General features: G+C 42.9%; 1 protein-coding gene across 1 annotated transcript in view; it reads right to left on the bottom strand.

The window, feature by feature from the left end:
• Positions 1-3479: 3479 nt before the first annotated feature.
• Positions 3480-16370, bottom strand: part of DOT1L (DOT1 like histone lysine methyltransferase) — a 111357-nt gene continuing 98466 nt past the window's right edge. The window contains exons 27-29 of the mRNA XM_036769475.1: positions 12338-12399; positions 10621-11598; positions 3480-5294 (exon numbers count right to left, since the gene is read on the bottom strand). Of these exons, the coding sequence (XP_036625370.1) occupies positions 5287-5294; positions 10621-11598; positions 12338-12399 (1048 nt within the window). The 3' untranslated portion in view covers positions 3480-5286. The remainder of the gene's footprint in view (positions 5295-10620; positions 11599-12337; positions 12400-16370) is intronic.

Here is a 16370-nt window from a genome sequence, read left to right as displayed (position 1 = left end):
TACGAAGAGTATAATTCAGTTGAATCTTAGGTGTTATACTCTGGTAGCGACAGTAGTATCTTGTACTGCAATACTCAAGTCCATAAGTGTGGTGTGTATGTGTGTGCACAGTTTTGTAGGAAGTATAAACAAAATGGCACCAAACAGTAATTCATCTAACATGTCTGTGAAACACAGCCAGCCACCATCTCAAAGGCTGCAGCGTGCAAGCATGGAAGGACTCTCAAACTCTTTCTAGATGAACACATACTAACTCAAGGTGTGCCTTTCCCCTGTTTTAGTGCTGAGTTGACAAGTCACAAAGACACTGACTTCTTCCCTCTACTCCTGCTGGGGAGGACTGAGATACCACCTAATGGCTTCCAGCCAGGATGAAGTGAGGAAGGACCTAGGAGTGAAGGAAGGCGCCTGGGCCACCAAGGTTGGAGATAAGGGCCAATGCCTTGCAACTTGAATGTGCTCCTTAACGTAGGAGGCCAAAAGGAAAAGGAACAGGCCTACTTTGTGCAGAAAGGGATTTGATGATTCCGAACTCATCTATCCACAGCATAGCACCTGGGAGCAAGGACAGCACCAACTTTGTAGGAAGGAGAAAAGGGACAATTTCCCTCTTGAATATTAAGTCTGTTTTTTAAAAGCTGATAGATAGCACCATCTTAAAATTGGTCTTTTGCTCTACAGCCCAAATCAAGCGTGTGAAGTTCCCTAAAGGGTCAAACCAATTCTGTTCCCCACCCCCAAAGTGAGGGGGAGGGCCTCCTCCAATTGTGCCAGAGAACGAGTATCCGGGATGGCAATGTTCCCAGGCTGTGTGACCACACCGTACTGCTAAGCGAATGTGCCAGACCTTCACAGGGAACGGTCACCCTCTGACGACTTGCTGAGAGTTCGGGGCCAGGAGGGTAAGCAGAAAGGGAAAAAAAGGGAGGCATTGCTACCAACTCCCACGCTCTCCCCATCCAGCAGACTGCAGGCAGGCAAAGCGATGGAAAAGTCAATACTAGCCAAGTCTTTTGGGGTGATCTGCTGGCCTTCTGAGGGAGCACTCCCCTTCTGCTTGCCCTCCCCACACCCAACTGCATCCAATCCCATGAGACCTCACTCAAGGCCTTCTGAAGCTTTACTCTCCAATGGTTACAACTTAAGGAAAGGAGGTATGCTCTGAGAATCCAACGGTTCAGAGCCTGTCCAGTGACTACTGAAAGTGAAAATGGACAAAGAAAATCTTCCAGAGAACATATTCAAGGGGAAATTGCCAGGAACATGAGGAATGGCTCTGAAAGTATAGAGAACATGTATGTACATATATACATATATACACACATAAATGTGTGTGTGTATATATATGTATGTATGTATGTGTATGAGCACCCAATGCAAGAATCCCTTTAACAGCATGGACTCCAGGGCAAGCCAGCCATCCTTCATTTCTGCTTAATAATAAGCTGGGGTGGGGGGGGGGGGTCAGACAGACCAGAGAGACAGAAATGGATCAGAATCTTATACTTAGGCCTTTCTTGTCCAGCTGCATATACCCTGCTACTCTTGGCCTAGTCACTCCATTCATGGGTTTGCAGCTGCCTCTCATCTCCTCTTAAAGAGCAAGAAGAGCACTGAGAAACACATTCTGTGGCTCCAGAACAGCTGAAAGCATCTGACACCTGAGCTGGCTCAGCACCGCCGTCCCTCCAGGAGCCTCTCAGGATCTCATCAAATAGTGCACCCAGCCACCTCCAAACTGGGGTGGGGGAGGGGCGAGCGGCAAGAGTGTTCTGCCCTGTAGGGAAGAGCCAACGTTGCTGCTATCACATTCTTTTAAATCACTTGCCATTGAGGGGAAACAACAAAAGTGGACCCAGATAGATTCCTTCTACTGGTTTACAAGGTTGCTTTCTAAAAAGCATTTATTAATCTAGATGTGAATTAACTGACATTCTGAGGATCTGAAAGTTGTGGGAACATAAGGTACAATTTTCATTGTTTCATTTCCTATTTTAAACTAGTTCCTGAGAAAAGAAAAGTCGAGGCTTGGGTCCTGTCCAGACACCTGCATGAGGTTCAGGGCAAGTTTCTAGCTGACAAGGGACTCGGTCTAGACTTGGCACATGGGTGCTGTTCTGGAGGGGTCTGTCATAAAGCCTAGAAATCAATCTACAAAACAGCCTTTCCAGCCCCAAGGTTTTACCTCTGCGGCTGACTCTGAAAAATCCCAACAGGAGAGTTGGCTTCTTTTTTCCTCCCAGAAACAGCTTCATTCAGTTCACCCTCAGGCCAAGAAGCCCAAATCAAAGCTGTCTACAGGTAAAGCATCCCACCCCTCTCAGCAGTCTCCCAACATCCACACTTGGGCATCGGGTCTCAGTAAAAACAAAGGCTAACAGCAAAGATGCCCAGGGTGGCGAGTGAGTGCTCAGAGATTAAGTACCAGAATCAGTGCTTTAGGTATTCAGATGTGTGAGTCACAAAGGCTTTCTGTAGTAGCCTTTAAAAAACTAACGACCTTCAGGTCATCAACATGTAGGCTGATCTTCTGACCAGAACTGCTCTTACGATTCTGTATGCAAAGGCAGCTGAGGGAAGAGTGATGGCAGGGCAAGCTAGGGGTACTGAACCTCCCAGAAGACACTAGACAACCAGCTAACCAAGCAACTCCAGAAACACTGATAAATTTATTAATAATTAGGTTTGCCAAATAGTCTCATGCTTAATTCTAGTCACCAGTCGGACTCCAACACTGGAACGTTTTCAATCTGCCTCCATATCCTGACTACCCTCAGTTCTGAGATGATGTGAGCGATGATGAAGCATTTTTCCTTATCTTGAATCCCAATGTATACAAACCACTATACAAACCACAAGGAATGGCAAAGGCCTCGTCATTTTACATGGCCCTCCCTTCTCCATACCACATCCACCGCCTTTACAGGACAGCAGTTCTAGCTATAATGTCAAGAGATAGCATAACGAGGTTGTCCTCAATGCTACCTGAGGACGTTCATTTTTTTGTGGGTTTCCCCAAGCCTCAGGACTCCAAAGACAAGCAACCAGGTTTGGGCCTGCACAGAACCTGTTCCAGGGGATTCACCTCTCTGATGGTCATGAGTTACTAGGCTTCATTTCATGCCTTCCTGGATTCCAGGGAATATTCCCAGCTTCTACCAAAAGCTACCATGTCTACTGCCCTTCTGAATCTTTTCCAGATCCTCCTCCTCTCACTTCTTCCCAACAGTCCAACTCAACCTGATAGTTTTTGCTGAGTATCAATAATGAAACCCTATAGCTCAGTGCAAGAATGGGGGTGGGGGGAGGACAAAAGCGGTTGGAAGAACAGGGAGAAATTCTGTAGCAGAAGCTGAAGCTTGGAACATCTAATCCAGCAACTGGATTCTAAACACAATTCTACACTGAGAGCATTCCCAGACACAGCATGCTGGGATGTAAGTAATAACCTGATTCAGAGACACACAAATAAGAAGAAATATTATCAAAATTAGCCATTTAATTCATTGCCAATTAATTGATGAAGCCTAACACGATGTGGCCAAGCAGAAGAAATCAATCAAGGTAGGTAAGAAGAGCTGAGGAGGAAATTTGTTTCTCCATCCCAGGTCTGCGTATGAAAACAGGATGCTTCGTTAAGTTTTGCAGGAATGGATTCAAGGAGGCCAAAAGGCTTCAAAAGCCTCTGCCAGCCATGACAGAACACTTGCTTAGGCAGGGGTACATTGGGTCTAGTCGATATACTACTGCAATTCATGGTTATTGCCGAAATTTCCTATCCGAGTACTTGGTCCAGTCCATGATACCTAGTCTCAAAATGAGAAGCTTAAAAATGGAACCTATACCCTTTTTTGTGCACTTGAATAAATAAAAATGTTTTGTAATTTTTTCCTCTCTTTTTTTTTAAAAGTTTACTGTGCATTATACAATCTAAAAATAAATGAAATCAAGTATATGAAATTTATAAATTTTCATCATCTCTCTATAAAATACTGTCACTTCCATAGCGTGACACTTTTCTGTACAGAGAACACCAGGTCATAAGACAACTAATTTGTCGCCACATCATCAGATCGGTGCATAATAAGATAGTTGTGTGGGATTTGTGTGTATGTGTGTGTATGTGTGTGTGTGTGTATATGTGAGAGAACTACCATTTAAACCTACTGAAAAGCAAAGAAATACAAAAGCAAATGCACTTAGTACAAAGGCCAAGCCATCTGGGGGTCAAGTATCAAAAAATTACTAACAAAATACAGAATACTTTGAACAAAAACAACAAAAGCTGAGAAAGCAAAACTTGCCCCAGCTTAGGAATTAATGTCCAATGTCACCATGAAGAATTAAAATGGGCCTGACCAACACCAGTCATTATACACCCTGTTCATATGCCAATGACATCCCCAAAATAAAGGGCTAAAAGCATTAACAGTATAGCAGGTAAACTTCACAGTGACAGGGGAACTCAGTGATGAGGGCATGTGAAGGGGACAAGGAAAACATTTAATGAAACTAGCTTAAGGTATTCTCAGTTCAGGATGAACTGTTTGGGTGGATGCTAACAAGGATCAAAGACCAGGCAGCCTAGCAGCTGGTCAAGAAAATGGAGAACAGTGGTCAAACAGAATAGCTGCTTAAAGGAGTTGTTTTCAAAAACAAAAACAAAAACCACCAAGGCCCCAAACCCACACCAACTTTTTTTGCCCTCACTTTTTCAGGACAGGTAAAGCCTTTGGTAAATGAACAGAGTGACTTGAATAAATAAAGCGGACTTTCCCGAGAACTGTATTTGGCATTGGTCAACCCTCGAAAGTCAGCACCAAGGAGAACTACAGAGGCACAGTTCTGATGGATGAAATAGCACCGAGAACAGGCTGTTGACATCTCTGCTGGTGTGCCAGTCCTTTATATATATCTTATTTATTTATATATATTCTTATATATAGTTATTTATATTTTCTTAATAAGTTGCCTTTTACGACTTAGATGGAATAAAATAAGTCAAAATTGTTTTTACTTTTTAAAAAATGATAAATACTTTATCTAAAACTATCAACAATACAAACTGGAGCCTTTAAGTCATTTCTTCTGCAGTTTCTTTTTAAACTCCGATTCACAGTAGAATATTCTTTACTCTGTCGTACTTTAAAAAAATTTTGTTTACGTTGTCATCCAGTAGTTTGTGTGTTGAAACCTTTGCAGGCCAGGTGAGCACCTTTCAGTGGAAGCTGAGTGAGTTGGTCCACGATGTCCTTGCATAGGTCACATGGGGTTGAGGTAGAAATTCTAGTTACCTAGAAGGAGAAATCAAGGGAGGGAAAGAAGCAAGCAAAAAATCAAAAATTTATCCCATGAATTTCTAACATTAGGTTCGCCAGGAAAGTCAAAACACCCCTATAAAAAAGTGTATCACAGTAACCTTTTGGGAGATGTACATGGTAAAGTGAACAAAAGCTTCATTTTTTTGGAATCAGGGTGGAAGCAAATGGAAAGGAAGCTGAATCGACAGAAGATTAAGTGACTTATCCCTTTTTACTTTATGGAACAAGGTACTGAATCTGGGAGATCTGATGCTCACATAAGTCTTAAGCCTTCAGAGAACATATAACTGAGCTGACAGACATGCTTCCTTGGCCAACAGCCACTGCTGGAATAGTCTCCAAACGTCGGAGTGTGAGCAAGTAGGAGCAGGGCTACAAAGCTACACCTGGCGTCCACTCCCCAGGGAAGCATCAGTTTCTTTGAAAAGGCTTGACTAGAAACTGGGAGGTCCCAGAGTGGAGCCAGGTGCTGCCTTTCTAGCACTGGACAATTTCTAGGAAGCCCCCCTCTCTGTGTGCGCCCCAGCCTCCTCATCTGGGAAATAACCAAAATGTCAGGATCGCCTAAGGACACAATAAGAAACACGGTAATAGGAAGAGGACACCGTCTTCTCCCTTTGGAGATTAAATGCCAACCAAATCTGCTACCCATGTTTGGGGACGGCCTCAACCAAGCTCTTATTTTTTAAGATGGTGTTTGTCTTCCGGGTGATGTCAGGGAGCCCGGGCAGTGGATGCAGCCTTCGTAGCAGCAGCAATAGCAGCTAGCTCAAGAAAACAGAGGCAAAGTGATTTTTTTGAGCAAAGCCCCCGCCCCAGGCTGACAAGGCTCTGTCAGATCCTACACTGGTTTGCTTCCAGGTGACTTCCTCCTACTCCCTCCTATGACAACAGTCACAGCAAGTTAACGAGCAGTTGTTTCCAAAATACCCACACCACCAACAGTACTAAAAACACAAATAAGAATAATGTCACACTTCATTTATCAAGCACAGGAATTGATAAGAGAAGGGTTAAATGAGGATGAAAAACTTTACAGTACGGAGTGTCTCAACACGGACTGAACAGTGCCCAAATGACAATTTATTCTTGAAGGGTCATTCATTTCTTGAGGTGCTTTCCCTCCACGGAATAATTTCAATCTCTAAGGTTTTGGTGAGTTGCTAAAGCAGAAAAATTCATCGCCCTGAAGCCAAGTAGACAGGGAGTTTTTCTACACAACACATACAGGCTGTTTCAAAGGCCTTAGCACAGTTTTAAGCTACTGAAACTTTAAAGACTTTTCAAACACCCAGAGTCACTCTGCCAGACCAAACCCAGAGTCTTTCCAGCTCAGAAGGACGTGCCAGCACTGAACTCTGCTGGAAGTTCAGAAGCATACAGAAACCAGGCATTAGGAGCATGGTGGTATGTGTATATAGAACGTAGATAAAAAATAATGGTCACACCTATATTTATTTATTTGTTTGTTTCTTCCATAAGGGACCTACCTCTTTAGAAATTGAAGAGAACCTTTATTAAACAAGCACTGATTTACATGATCCCCACTAGAGAAAAACTGAAATATGTTCAAACAACTGCCCCAGGTCATAATCAACAGCAAAACTGGGGCCAGACTTCTCTCCTCAGCCTCCATGGAGCTCTCTGCAGATTGGTCCCTTGAGTTAATGCCTGACGAGGTGCTGAGTTAGACCCGTATCATGGATATTTTAACTGGCTTGCACAAAAGTATGGCAAGAAGTATTTGTTTCAAGGCAAAGTGCAAACTTTTGAGCGGTCAGGCAATCAAACCTGGCTGGATTTTCATGATGCCAAGACACCAGAGATTTCCTTTGTTGCTATTTTATATATGAAATGAAGTTATGGCCATAAGCTCAGAAGTCAGCTGGTGAGCTCACATTCTGCCCTAATGGTCAACCAGTGACTTACTGAAAAATGAACTGCCAAAAATATGCAACCTTTTTGTTTTAAAAAAGGCAGTCATTTCCCTAGTGCCACTGTTACCTACTGAAAAGAAGAGACACTGAAGTTCTGTTTGTTAACTGTGGGACAGGAAAGCTATGGGGGGAAAAGAGCATAACAGCAGAATTGGACCTGTGGTCATTCTGTGGACCTCAGCTACCCAAACAACCTGGATTTCAGGGCTCTTAGGGAAGAGTAAGAAAAATGAACCTCGATGGGACCAATGTTAATGCCAACTGAATCTAAATTCTTTGGGTAACACTAAAACACCCAACTCCTATGTCTTGCCTTTAACATTTTTTGAACAAATAACTTAGTCTATCCCATTCTCTTTCCCCGAAACACATACTTGACCTGCATGTAAATCATCTCAAAACACACACTATGACCATAGAAATGTAAAGATGTCTGAAAAGAACACAGCAATTATCAATGGGACTACTAGTGGGCTGAGCTGTTCACTGCAAGATTTTAAATGAGTTGTTAGAGCACTAATACTCCTTAAAACTTGTATGCTGAAAAAGTATGGTTTATCCCAGAGGCTAAACCTCAAAATCTTTTTCAGGTACAAAGTGCTAAGAGAGGCCAAGAAAGTCACACCTTAAAAAGGGCCTTTCTTACTTGGAATGCCCGAAATGGACTGAGGTGTGACTTCAGAGGGAAGTGACAGCTGATATAGCAGTGCCCTACCACTTAGGGCTGAGTCTAGAAAGGTCACTGGACAAAACTCAGTCAGACTTCTCCTCATTAGGAGAGAAGAAGAAAGGGCTGCGCTATCTGAGCCCTACACTGCTCTGAATTAAATAAACAATAGGGTGTAAATTCAACTCGATCAGCTGAAAGAGACTGCCCAAGCTAAAACCACCCCTCTCCTCAGCCACCAACCCTGGGACCCCAGAGCCTGTCAGGGGCTGCCTGAATACAGAAATCCAAGGTGTGGGTGCCACGCTTAAAGAGACAGGTTACTGGGCAGCACTATCAGCTGAGCCAGATTAACATCAAAGAGTTTCTTCCTCCTCCTTCATCAGCACTGTGCCCCTCAAGCTGTAGTCACCCCCAGTGCCCTTAGATAAGGAGTAGCCCCATGAGAATGGGCTTTCTTCTGCACGTGTCTGCAGCACAGTCGTGACTCGTGCCAAACGGGCAAACAAAATAGCCTGCTGTCCTCTCAGGGGAGGTTAGGATGGCAGCTCTATTACTACCTCCACAGAGCTTTTCACCTACTTGACCAGCCTGACCAGCCCCATGTATTTCCAGCTGCTGAGCACTTTTTTTTTTTTGCCTCCTTCCGCATTTGGTTTGGAGAATTCCTGATGGGCACAAGGAAGGGATGCAATGAAACATGCCACTCTTCTGGCCATGGGAAGGATGCTGATCCACAAGCCCCAGGAAAGCCTGCACTGGCCATACCCAAGACTTCTACCCTGACCTCAACTGGCCCCTGGCCTCTGTGAAAGGAAGGGAATTCAATTTTGTGCATAAACCACCTAGTTCGGCTCTAGCCTTACCTTACATAATACGAACTGCTAGCTAAGCAAGCTCTTTATCGCGGCTTAACCCCAGAAAGGTGCGAAGCGTAAGGAGACTGCATGCCAAGGGTAACCCACATAGCGGGTGGGCCAGCGGCGTTGGACTGCGGGACCACGGGTGCAGCCTGGGCCAGGGCCAAACGGGGCAGAGGCTGGTGGTGGACTGTGAAGGAGGGGCGGGAAGCTTTGTGGGGGAGGGAAGCAAGTTTGATAGATAGGGAAGCGTTAGCCTGAAGAGAAGCAGCCGAGGAGGGTGCAACAAAAGCTTTGTTAGCAGGAATGGACATTGGGGTCGGCAGAAGCCCCGGCTCCGGGTTAGAAGCAGCAAGTAACGGAGGAGGTGGAGGTAATGAGACGTTAGCAGAGGGAGGAGCAGGAGGAGGAGGATGCAGGACAGGCTGCACTTGGTTGAGGTGCTGGGGGACTCTAGCCTCGCTACATGTTCCTATGCTAGAGGAAGGGGCCTGGAAGGAAGAGGAAGTGGGGGTGACCACAGCCTGCATTGGGTTTAAGCTTAGCATGGTACTGCTACAGAAACTGGCTCCAAACTGATGAGAAGAGGCAGAAGGCACCGCATGGTTAAAAACACCTGCAAACAGGAGAGAAAAACTGAGCTTCAACATAGAGGCATTGTCCAGGAACGGTGAAGAGACACGCGTGCCAGCGCACACACACCCATGTGCCAGCACCCACATATTCACTCAAGCAGGTGGGCCAACATACAACACACACACACACACACACACACACACACACACACACACACACACGCCAACACAAGCATGCACATGCATGCACACGCACACGCACATACAGCAAAAAGCAAAACTGTCTAGGTGAGAACGTGATGTAGGACAGGCAGCACACCATGGGAGCCCCAGTGCCAGTGGTGAGGGCTCTTGAGCACCACTTACCTTCAGATGCCTGGGGCCCTAGCCAAGAGGAGGGAAGAAGACTGGTCCTAAACCTCGGAGGCTCCACCCAAGGCCAGGGAGCTGTATTTGGGGCAGGGACTGGGGGGACAGGGAGGATTTCGACCCTGGGCAGCCAGCGTGTGGCCATTCTTGCAGAAAAGGAAGACAATTAGGACTTCTAGGGCCTGCTTCCTCCCTGTGTAATATCATCTCCAGAGAGGATAAACAGGACCTATGCAGGGGCATACACAGAGAGATACACGTTCTGCCAATGACCAGCTGAAGACCTTGAAATCAATGCCACGCAAACAGCAGTGTCCCCAAACAAAGGGCTTTATGGTTAGGGCCAGGGAAGGGAGGCGACTGACGTGCTATCGTAACATGGTACTCATACTTATGACTGGTCAGATGGAGGTCATTGGCTGTATTATGCACAAAGCAGTAGGATTACAGAATCAGGAAATTCTGATAGGCAGGCAAATCAAATCATTTTACAGAGAGCTAGCAAGCTGTCTAAATTCTAAGTGTCTGTTGTAGGGTTGGGGCAAGGAGGGCAAGGACAGAGCAATGTAATGAGGAGAAGAAGGGCAGAAAAACAAACCTGAACATTCCCTCAAACCGCAACATGTAATTTTAGGCTCCTTGTGGAGAATGTCCTAACTGCGGGTTCAGAGGCCTAGAGACAAAAGCTTGGGTTTTGTTACTGCACAGTGAACCTAGGGAAGTCACTTCTGTCTGGGCCTCAGTTTCCAAATATGGAAAATGAGGGGGGGATTATAATAAAGGTCCCTCCAACTCTAAAATGATCCTAGCACCTTCCCTGCATAGCCTGAATCTCAAAAGCAACCTCGAAGTGGCTCCTTGGAAAGGAGAAGCAAAGCTCTGCCAACCTACCTCCAACTGTTCCACCTGTAACCCCAGAAGAGAAGTTTCCCATTGCGTGAGAATTTGTCAATCTGGTCGCAGCTGACGACACGTGGACCAAACTGGCAGCAGCGGGCATGGAATTAAACAAAGACTGCAATACTGAAGAGCCTGCCACCGAGCTGAGGTTGGCCTGCAGGGACATAGGGCCCAGGGGAAACTGGGATCCAGTGGTGAAAGTGTTTAGGAAAGGGTGGTGCGTCGAAACAGAAGAAGCAGGGTGGCCAGCCGCAGAGGCCGTGCTGGAAAGGCCCTTGCCATTGAGGAGGCCTCCTGGAGGTACGGCGGCGGCAGCAGCAGAAATGAAAAGATTGTGGCCATTTTTAAACTCCAAATCTCGGTCCCGTCCTTTGCCAGCCTTGCCATTGTGCTGCAAGGAACCCTTGTCAGAAGGGCCCCCCAGCTGCAGGCCCATGTCGAGCACCTCTTTGCTTCTGCCTCCGGCCCTCTGTAGCTCTTCCCCTTTCATACTTCCCAGGCCATCCAGCTGCCTCTTGTTCAGAAAAGGGTTGGCGTCTGAGCTGTCTTTGCTCCGCTGTGCCTGAAAACCCAGAGGGGAGCTTAAGCTGGCCACCTCAGTGGTTTTGTGAGAAAGAGAAGCACCATCGTGAAAGCTGTGTAAACTCATGTCAGCAGCTGACAGGCCCCCAGCATATGAGAATCCATTGGAGGAGTTTGTGTTGGGACTGAGACCATCCGTCCCTGACAATGAACTAGGGAAGTTTTTCCTTGTGTGCACAGAGATCTTGGCATCAATAGCCACTGTATCCTCTGAGGATGGCCGGAAGGCAAACAGGGAATTCTGGCTCAGGGACGAAGCTGCCTGTAAGGGGCTGTCAGATGTTTTGGTAAGGTTGATGTCTGATATTGGTGAAAAGGTAGACTTCCATTTACTACTGTTGATGCCTTCGGTCAGTTGGGTTTGCTTCCTTCCTGTAAGGCCACCACCTGGTTTGGAAAAGGAACAAAAAATAAACCCCAGTCCAATCATCTGATTGGGGGAGGAGGAGGGAAGATAGAAGATCAGGTTTATTTGAAGGGAGTATGGCACATTCATAGCTGTGGGAATGAGCCTCCAAACTGGCTCCTCTAGGTCTGCTATGACAAATCCTAAGGGTTATACAAGCCAGCAGACTGACCCGAGCAAAAGAGAAAAAAATGGCAAAGAGCTTAAGGACTGTTGACACTGGGGGGAAAAAAAACTCTACAGCCAGGATTGTGGACCATCGACACATATGAGAAGCACCATAAGTAAAAAAAGCAGGGGGCAGAAGGAAAGAACACCACTTTGCACTAGATGCCCAAAAATGTTTTCCCCTCCCAATGGCTAACCAGTAAAAAAGAGTAAGTGACTCTCTCACTCCACTAACTGCAAACATTCTCTGTCCATAAATGGCAGTGTACGATATGCACATGCAAAATGACTTATGAACATCTCATCGATGAAAGCTTAGTCCTACGGGAAAGGTGGAAGGTTTATAGCTAGTATGAAACTGAACTAAGAGAGGTTATTCCATTTGAAGAAAGAACAAGAAGATTGCATAGACAGAAGCAAAGACCAAAGAGAGGCAACACTAAGCCTACCTTGGGCAAGCATCAATTCGGGAAGGTCTGAAGCCTATTCTCGATCAGCCAGAGATAGCAGGAGATGTCAAACACTGGGACATTCAATACTTCATTTACTTACCATTTTCTGTTTTCTGGGGAGACTTGCTCTCTAAAGAGATTGTTGCAATTTTCCTTTCAATCCTAAAAAGGGGGAAAACATGGTTACTTAAATAACTACCTGTAATTTCCCACATTTTAGTCTCTCACCAAAGAAAAAGCACTTACTTTATGACTACAGGAAACTGCAATATTTTATGTGTTACTAAAGAGAAGGGGCACAGGACAGTCAAAGCATTTTGTTCTGCAAAAGGGACATATGAAAGCAATGGGTTCAAATGTCAACTCCACTGCTTATAGACAATAATTCGGACAATTCATTTCACTTCCATTCTCTCTTTTTCTACAATGAGTTTAACAATTACAACTGCGTAGTCTGGAGGGTTGTTGGAAGTAGTGGGGTCTGAACATCCCAAAACAGCATAGAAAGAAGAGTTTAAATACGATTATCATTTAAATCCACAGGTTGAATACAAACACCATATCAGAATAGTTCCATTCTCTGATGGTCAAGTTTAAATAGAACAAACAAAAAAAAAGGTTTTAAATTCAGAATGAATCAGTAAGTTATAGTGGAAAGAGTGCTGGACTGGATAAGAAACATTTAGGTTCAAATCCCATCTCTGGGACAGAATGCCTTCGGGATTTTGAGTGAGTCATTTAAACAGTTAGTGACCCAGGTAATTCTCACTAGGCTTTAAGTTGCAGAAGTGCCCTCACCAAGTTCCCTACATCAATAAAACTAAATGTTTGTACCCCCCTCCCCGCAAAAGAAGAAAGTTCCTAACCGCTATAAATTTAAATTGGCTTTAACTCCTCAGTTTGCTTTCTGTGTTACAAACATGTACAACAATTTTTGAGAAGAAAAGCTTCAAACTATAAGTCATGTTAGTAAGGGAAAGGATTACTAGCAAAAAAAAAAAAGATATGCACTCTTATCAATGACTTCCTTGGTGCATAAACCTTGCAGTGCAAGCTCTGGGTCAGCAATTCTTAAAGTGTAGTGTTCAGATCCCTGGCTATTTCCAAGGTTCTTTCAGGGGGGTTGTGAGGTCAAAACTATTTTCATAATAAAACTCAGATGTTATTTGCCTATTAAAATACACTTCCCTTTTCCAAATACATATAACTGTGTGAGAACAGTTTTCATATATTGCAAGCAAAACACCATACCAGATTGAATGGAGAAGCAGATAAGAGAATCTAGTTGTCATCTGTTAAGCTAGACATTAAAAAAATGTGCAAAAACATATAAAACAATGCCATTCTAATTTAAAAAACTTACTTTTTATTTAAAATTTTATTTATGTTAAAAGGCAATGGGTTGATCAAAATTATTTTAAAATGAGTAAATATTTTACAATTTTATCAGTTTTAATTTCTAATATGATAAACATGGCTAAATATGAACTAAATAAACAAAAGCATTTTAGAGTCCTCAACAATTTTTTAAGAATGTAAAGGGGTCCTGAGGCCGGAAAGTTTGAGAACAACTGTTCTAGGTCAAAGGATATGGACATTTTAGTCACCTGCGTATTTATAAGCATTAATTCAAAACTACTTCTAAAAATTATTCTGACTCACAGTTCCATTAACATTGCACTTAGCGTACCTATATTCCCATATCCCCTACAATATTGACTTCTCATACTTCGTCATCTTTGCAAATTTCCTGGGTGTTGAGTTGAAACCTTGGGAATTTAAAGTTTTTTTTTTTATATTTTCTGGTTTTTTTACACCAGCAGAATTTCTCCCAGTATCACCTGTCCCCATTCCAGAGAGCTATCTTTAATGATTTTTAAAGAAAAAAAGAGGAAGAGAAAAAAACCATCAAAAAGGTCTTAAAATATGTAGAACACCCATAGAACCCCAACTTCCCCAAAGGAGTTGAGGATAGGGGGAGAATTTGCTTTCTTTTTTTTTTTTTTTGTCACTTGGCAACATTCACCTTGGCTTTGTGACTGTAATCTTTGGTGACTGTTCTTTACATAGTCATAATTTTGTGCTAACGACACATTAATGAATGATTTTGATTGCTCTCCTCTTAATCATTTCATACAAATGCTATCATACTCTGTCTTCATCAAATTTGTTATTTCTTAGAGTAATTTTCCATTACAGTCTTGTACCAAAACTTTTTAACTGAACAGCAAATTGATGGGCACTGGCATAGCTTCAAATTCTTTGTTCCCACACAAAGTGCTGCCATATATAGTTAGTGCTAGTCACAATGACTGGCACATATACTGATATTTTGGTCTCAATGAGATCCTTGGGATATATGCCTGGTAGGGGAATCTCTAGGTCTCAGGGTATATGAAGTTCAGTTATTTTGTCATAAGTCAAAGTACTTTCCAAAATGGTGGCACCTATCGGAATCCAAACTAATAACGCTAAGGTTGACCATTCCTATCTTCCTATTTGCTGGAGGTGAGGAAATACTTCAAGGTTATTTTGATTTCATTTCTTTTATACTGTAACATATACTGTATATATACATATACTGTAACATTTTTTCATATAGCTACTAATAGTATAATAGTATATTATAGACTTATAGCCTGCAATTCTTTTGAGAACTGTTTGTTCATATCCTTTAATAACTAATGAAGAATGGTTTTTAGAGATTACATGTATATTATACCAGTTATGTACATCTCTCCACATATACGTACGTGTGTATGTGCATGTATAGTTATATTTATCTTGGTTACCAACAGTGTTTTCTCCTCATTCAACTGCTTTCCTTCTTATCCTAGACATCTGAATTTTGTTTGTGCAGGAGTTTCTCAGTTTCAGCTAATTAAAGTTGCCTGTTTTATCTTTTGCAACTGTCTCTATCCCTTGTTAAGAATATGACTCCTACCAATAACAATGCTAGGTATTACAATCTACCTTCTAATTTTTTAATGGTATGATCTTTAGTATTAAGGTGCCATATCCATTTTGAACCTATTCTGGAACATAGTGTAAAATGTTAATCTATGTTCTGCCACACTGCATCCTAGTTTTCCCTGCAGTTTTCACCAAATAGGGATTTGTTTTCCCTAAGGACAGCTGAATTGAATTCCACTGTGTCTTAGTCCTTTCTTGACTGGTCTGTTCCACTAACCTATTTTTAAACAATACAAATTGATGGCTGACTTACAATCTAGGTTGAGGTAGGGAAGTGTTGTATCCCTACATCCCTATCTTTTCCCATTAGATATTCCAGATCTTTTGTTCATCGAGACAAATTTTCCCATTATATTATCACATATCCCTTGGAGAGTTTTGCCTAACAATCAAAGCGCTCATTTTCTTGGCTAGGATTGTCATTTTTTAAATACTGGCCCAGTCCAGCCATGAGCACTGAGTATTCTTTCAGCAATTGAAGGTACTCCTCATTGTTTTAAGGAGAATTTTGCAATTTATTCTATCCAACTATTTTGTGTGCTTTTGTTTTTTGTCTTAATTATTTTAAATAAGAACTGACTTAGATTTTGTTACTGTTACCTAGAAATGCTGCTGTTTTTGTTTGGAGGTTTAATTTGTAGCCTGTAACTGGGCTGAAGCTATGGTCTAGAGTTGTATCTGAGCTAATTTCCTAGTTTCCTATATAAACCATTACCTGAACAGCAAATGGGGATAATCTTAGCGTCAGCTGTCTAGCTTTATGCCTTTTAATGTCCTTCTCTCGTATTACTATTGCTAGCATTCTAGAACTATATCAAATAGTAAGAATGGACATCCTTTTCTTTACCCCGATTAAAATGGCTCCTGTTGGTATTAGATAATTTTTTACATTTTTTTAAAGGTCCCTCCATTATGCATGTAATTCATAGGGTTTTAGCATAAATGAAGTGTTATAGTTTACAAATGGCTTTTTGTGCATTAATTTGAGATGATTGTGTGGCACCGAGCTTTTGGTTTTCAGTATGGCTATTACTAAACCCTTGCTGTAATAAATTCGACTTGGTCAAATGAACGAGGTTGAGTAAGATCCTGTGTATTCTGAACAGATCTTTTATTTAAATTTTTTTTGAATCAATATTCATGATAATTTTCCAAAAAAG

The sequence above is a fragment of the Trichosurus vulpecula genome, chromosome 1 (assembly GCF_011100635.1).
Source record: "Trichosurus vulpecula isolate mTriVul1 chromosome 1, mTriVul1.pri, whole genome shotgun sequence".
In the NCBI taxonomy this organism is placed as follows: domain Eukaryota; kingdom Metazoa; phylum Chordata; class Mammalia; order Diprotodontia; family Phalangeridae; genus Trichosurus; species Trichosurus vulpecula.
Note: the sequence above shows the minus strand (reverse complement) of the source record. Positions and strands in the feature narration are given on the sequence as shown.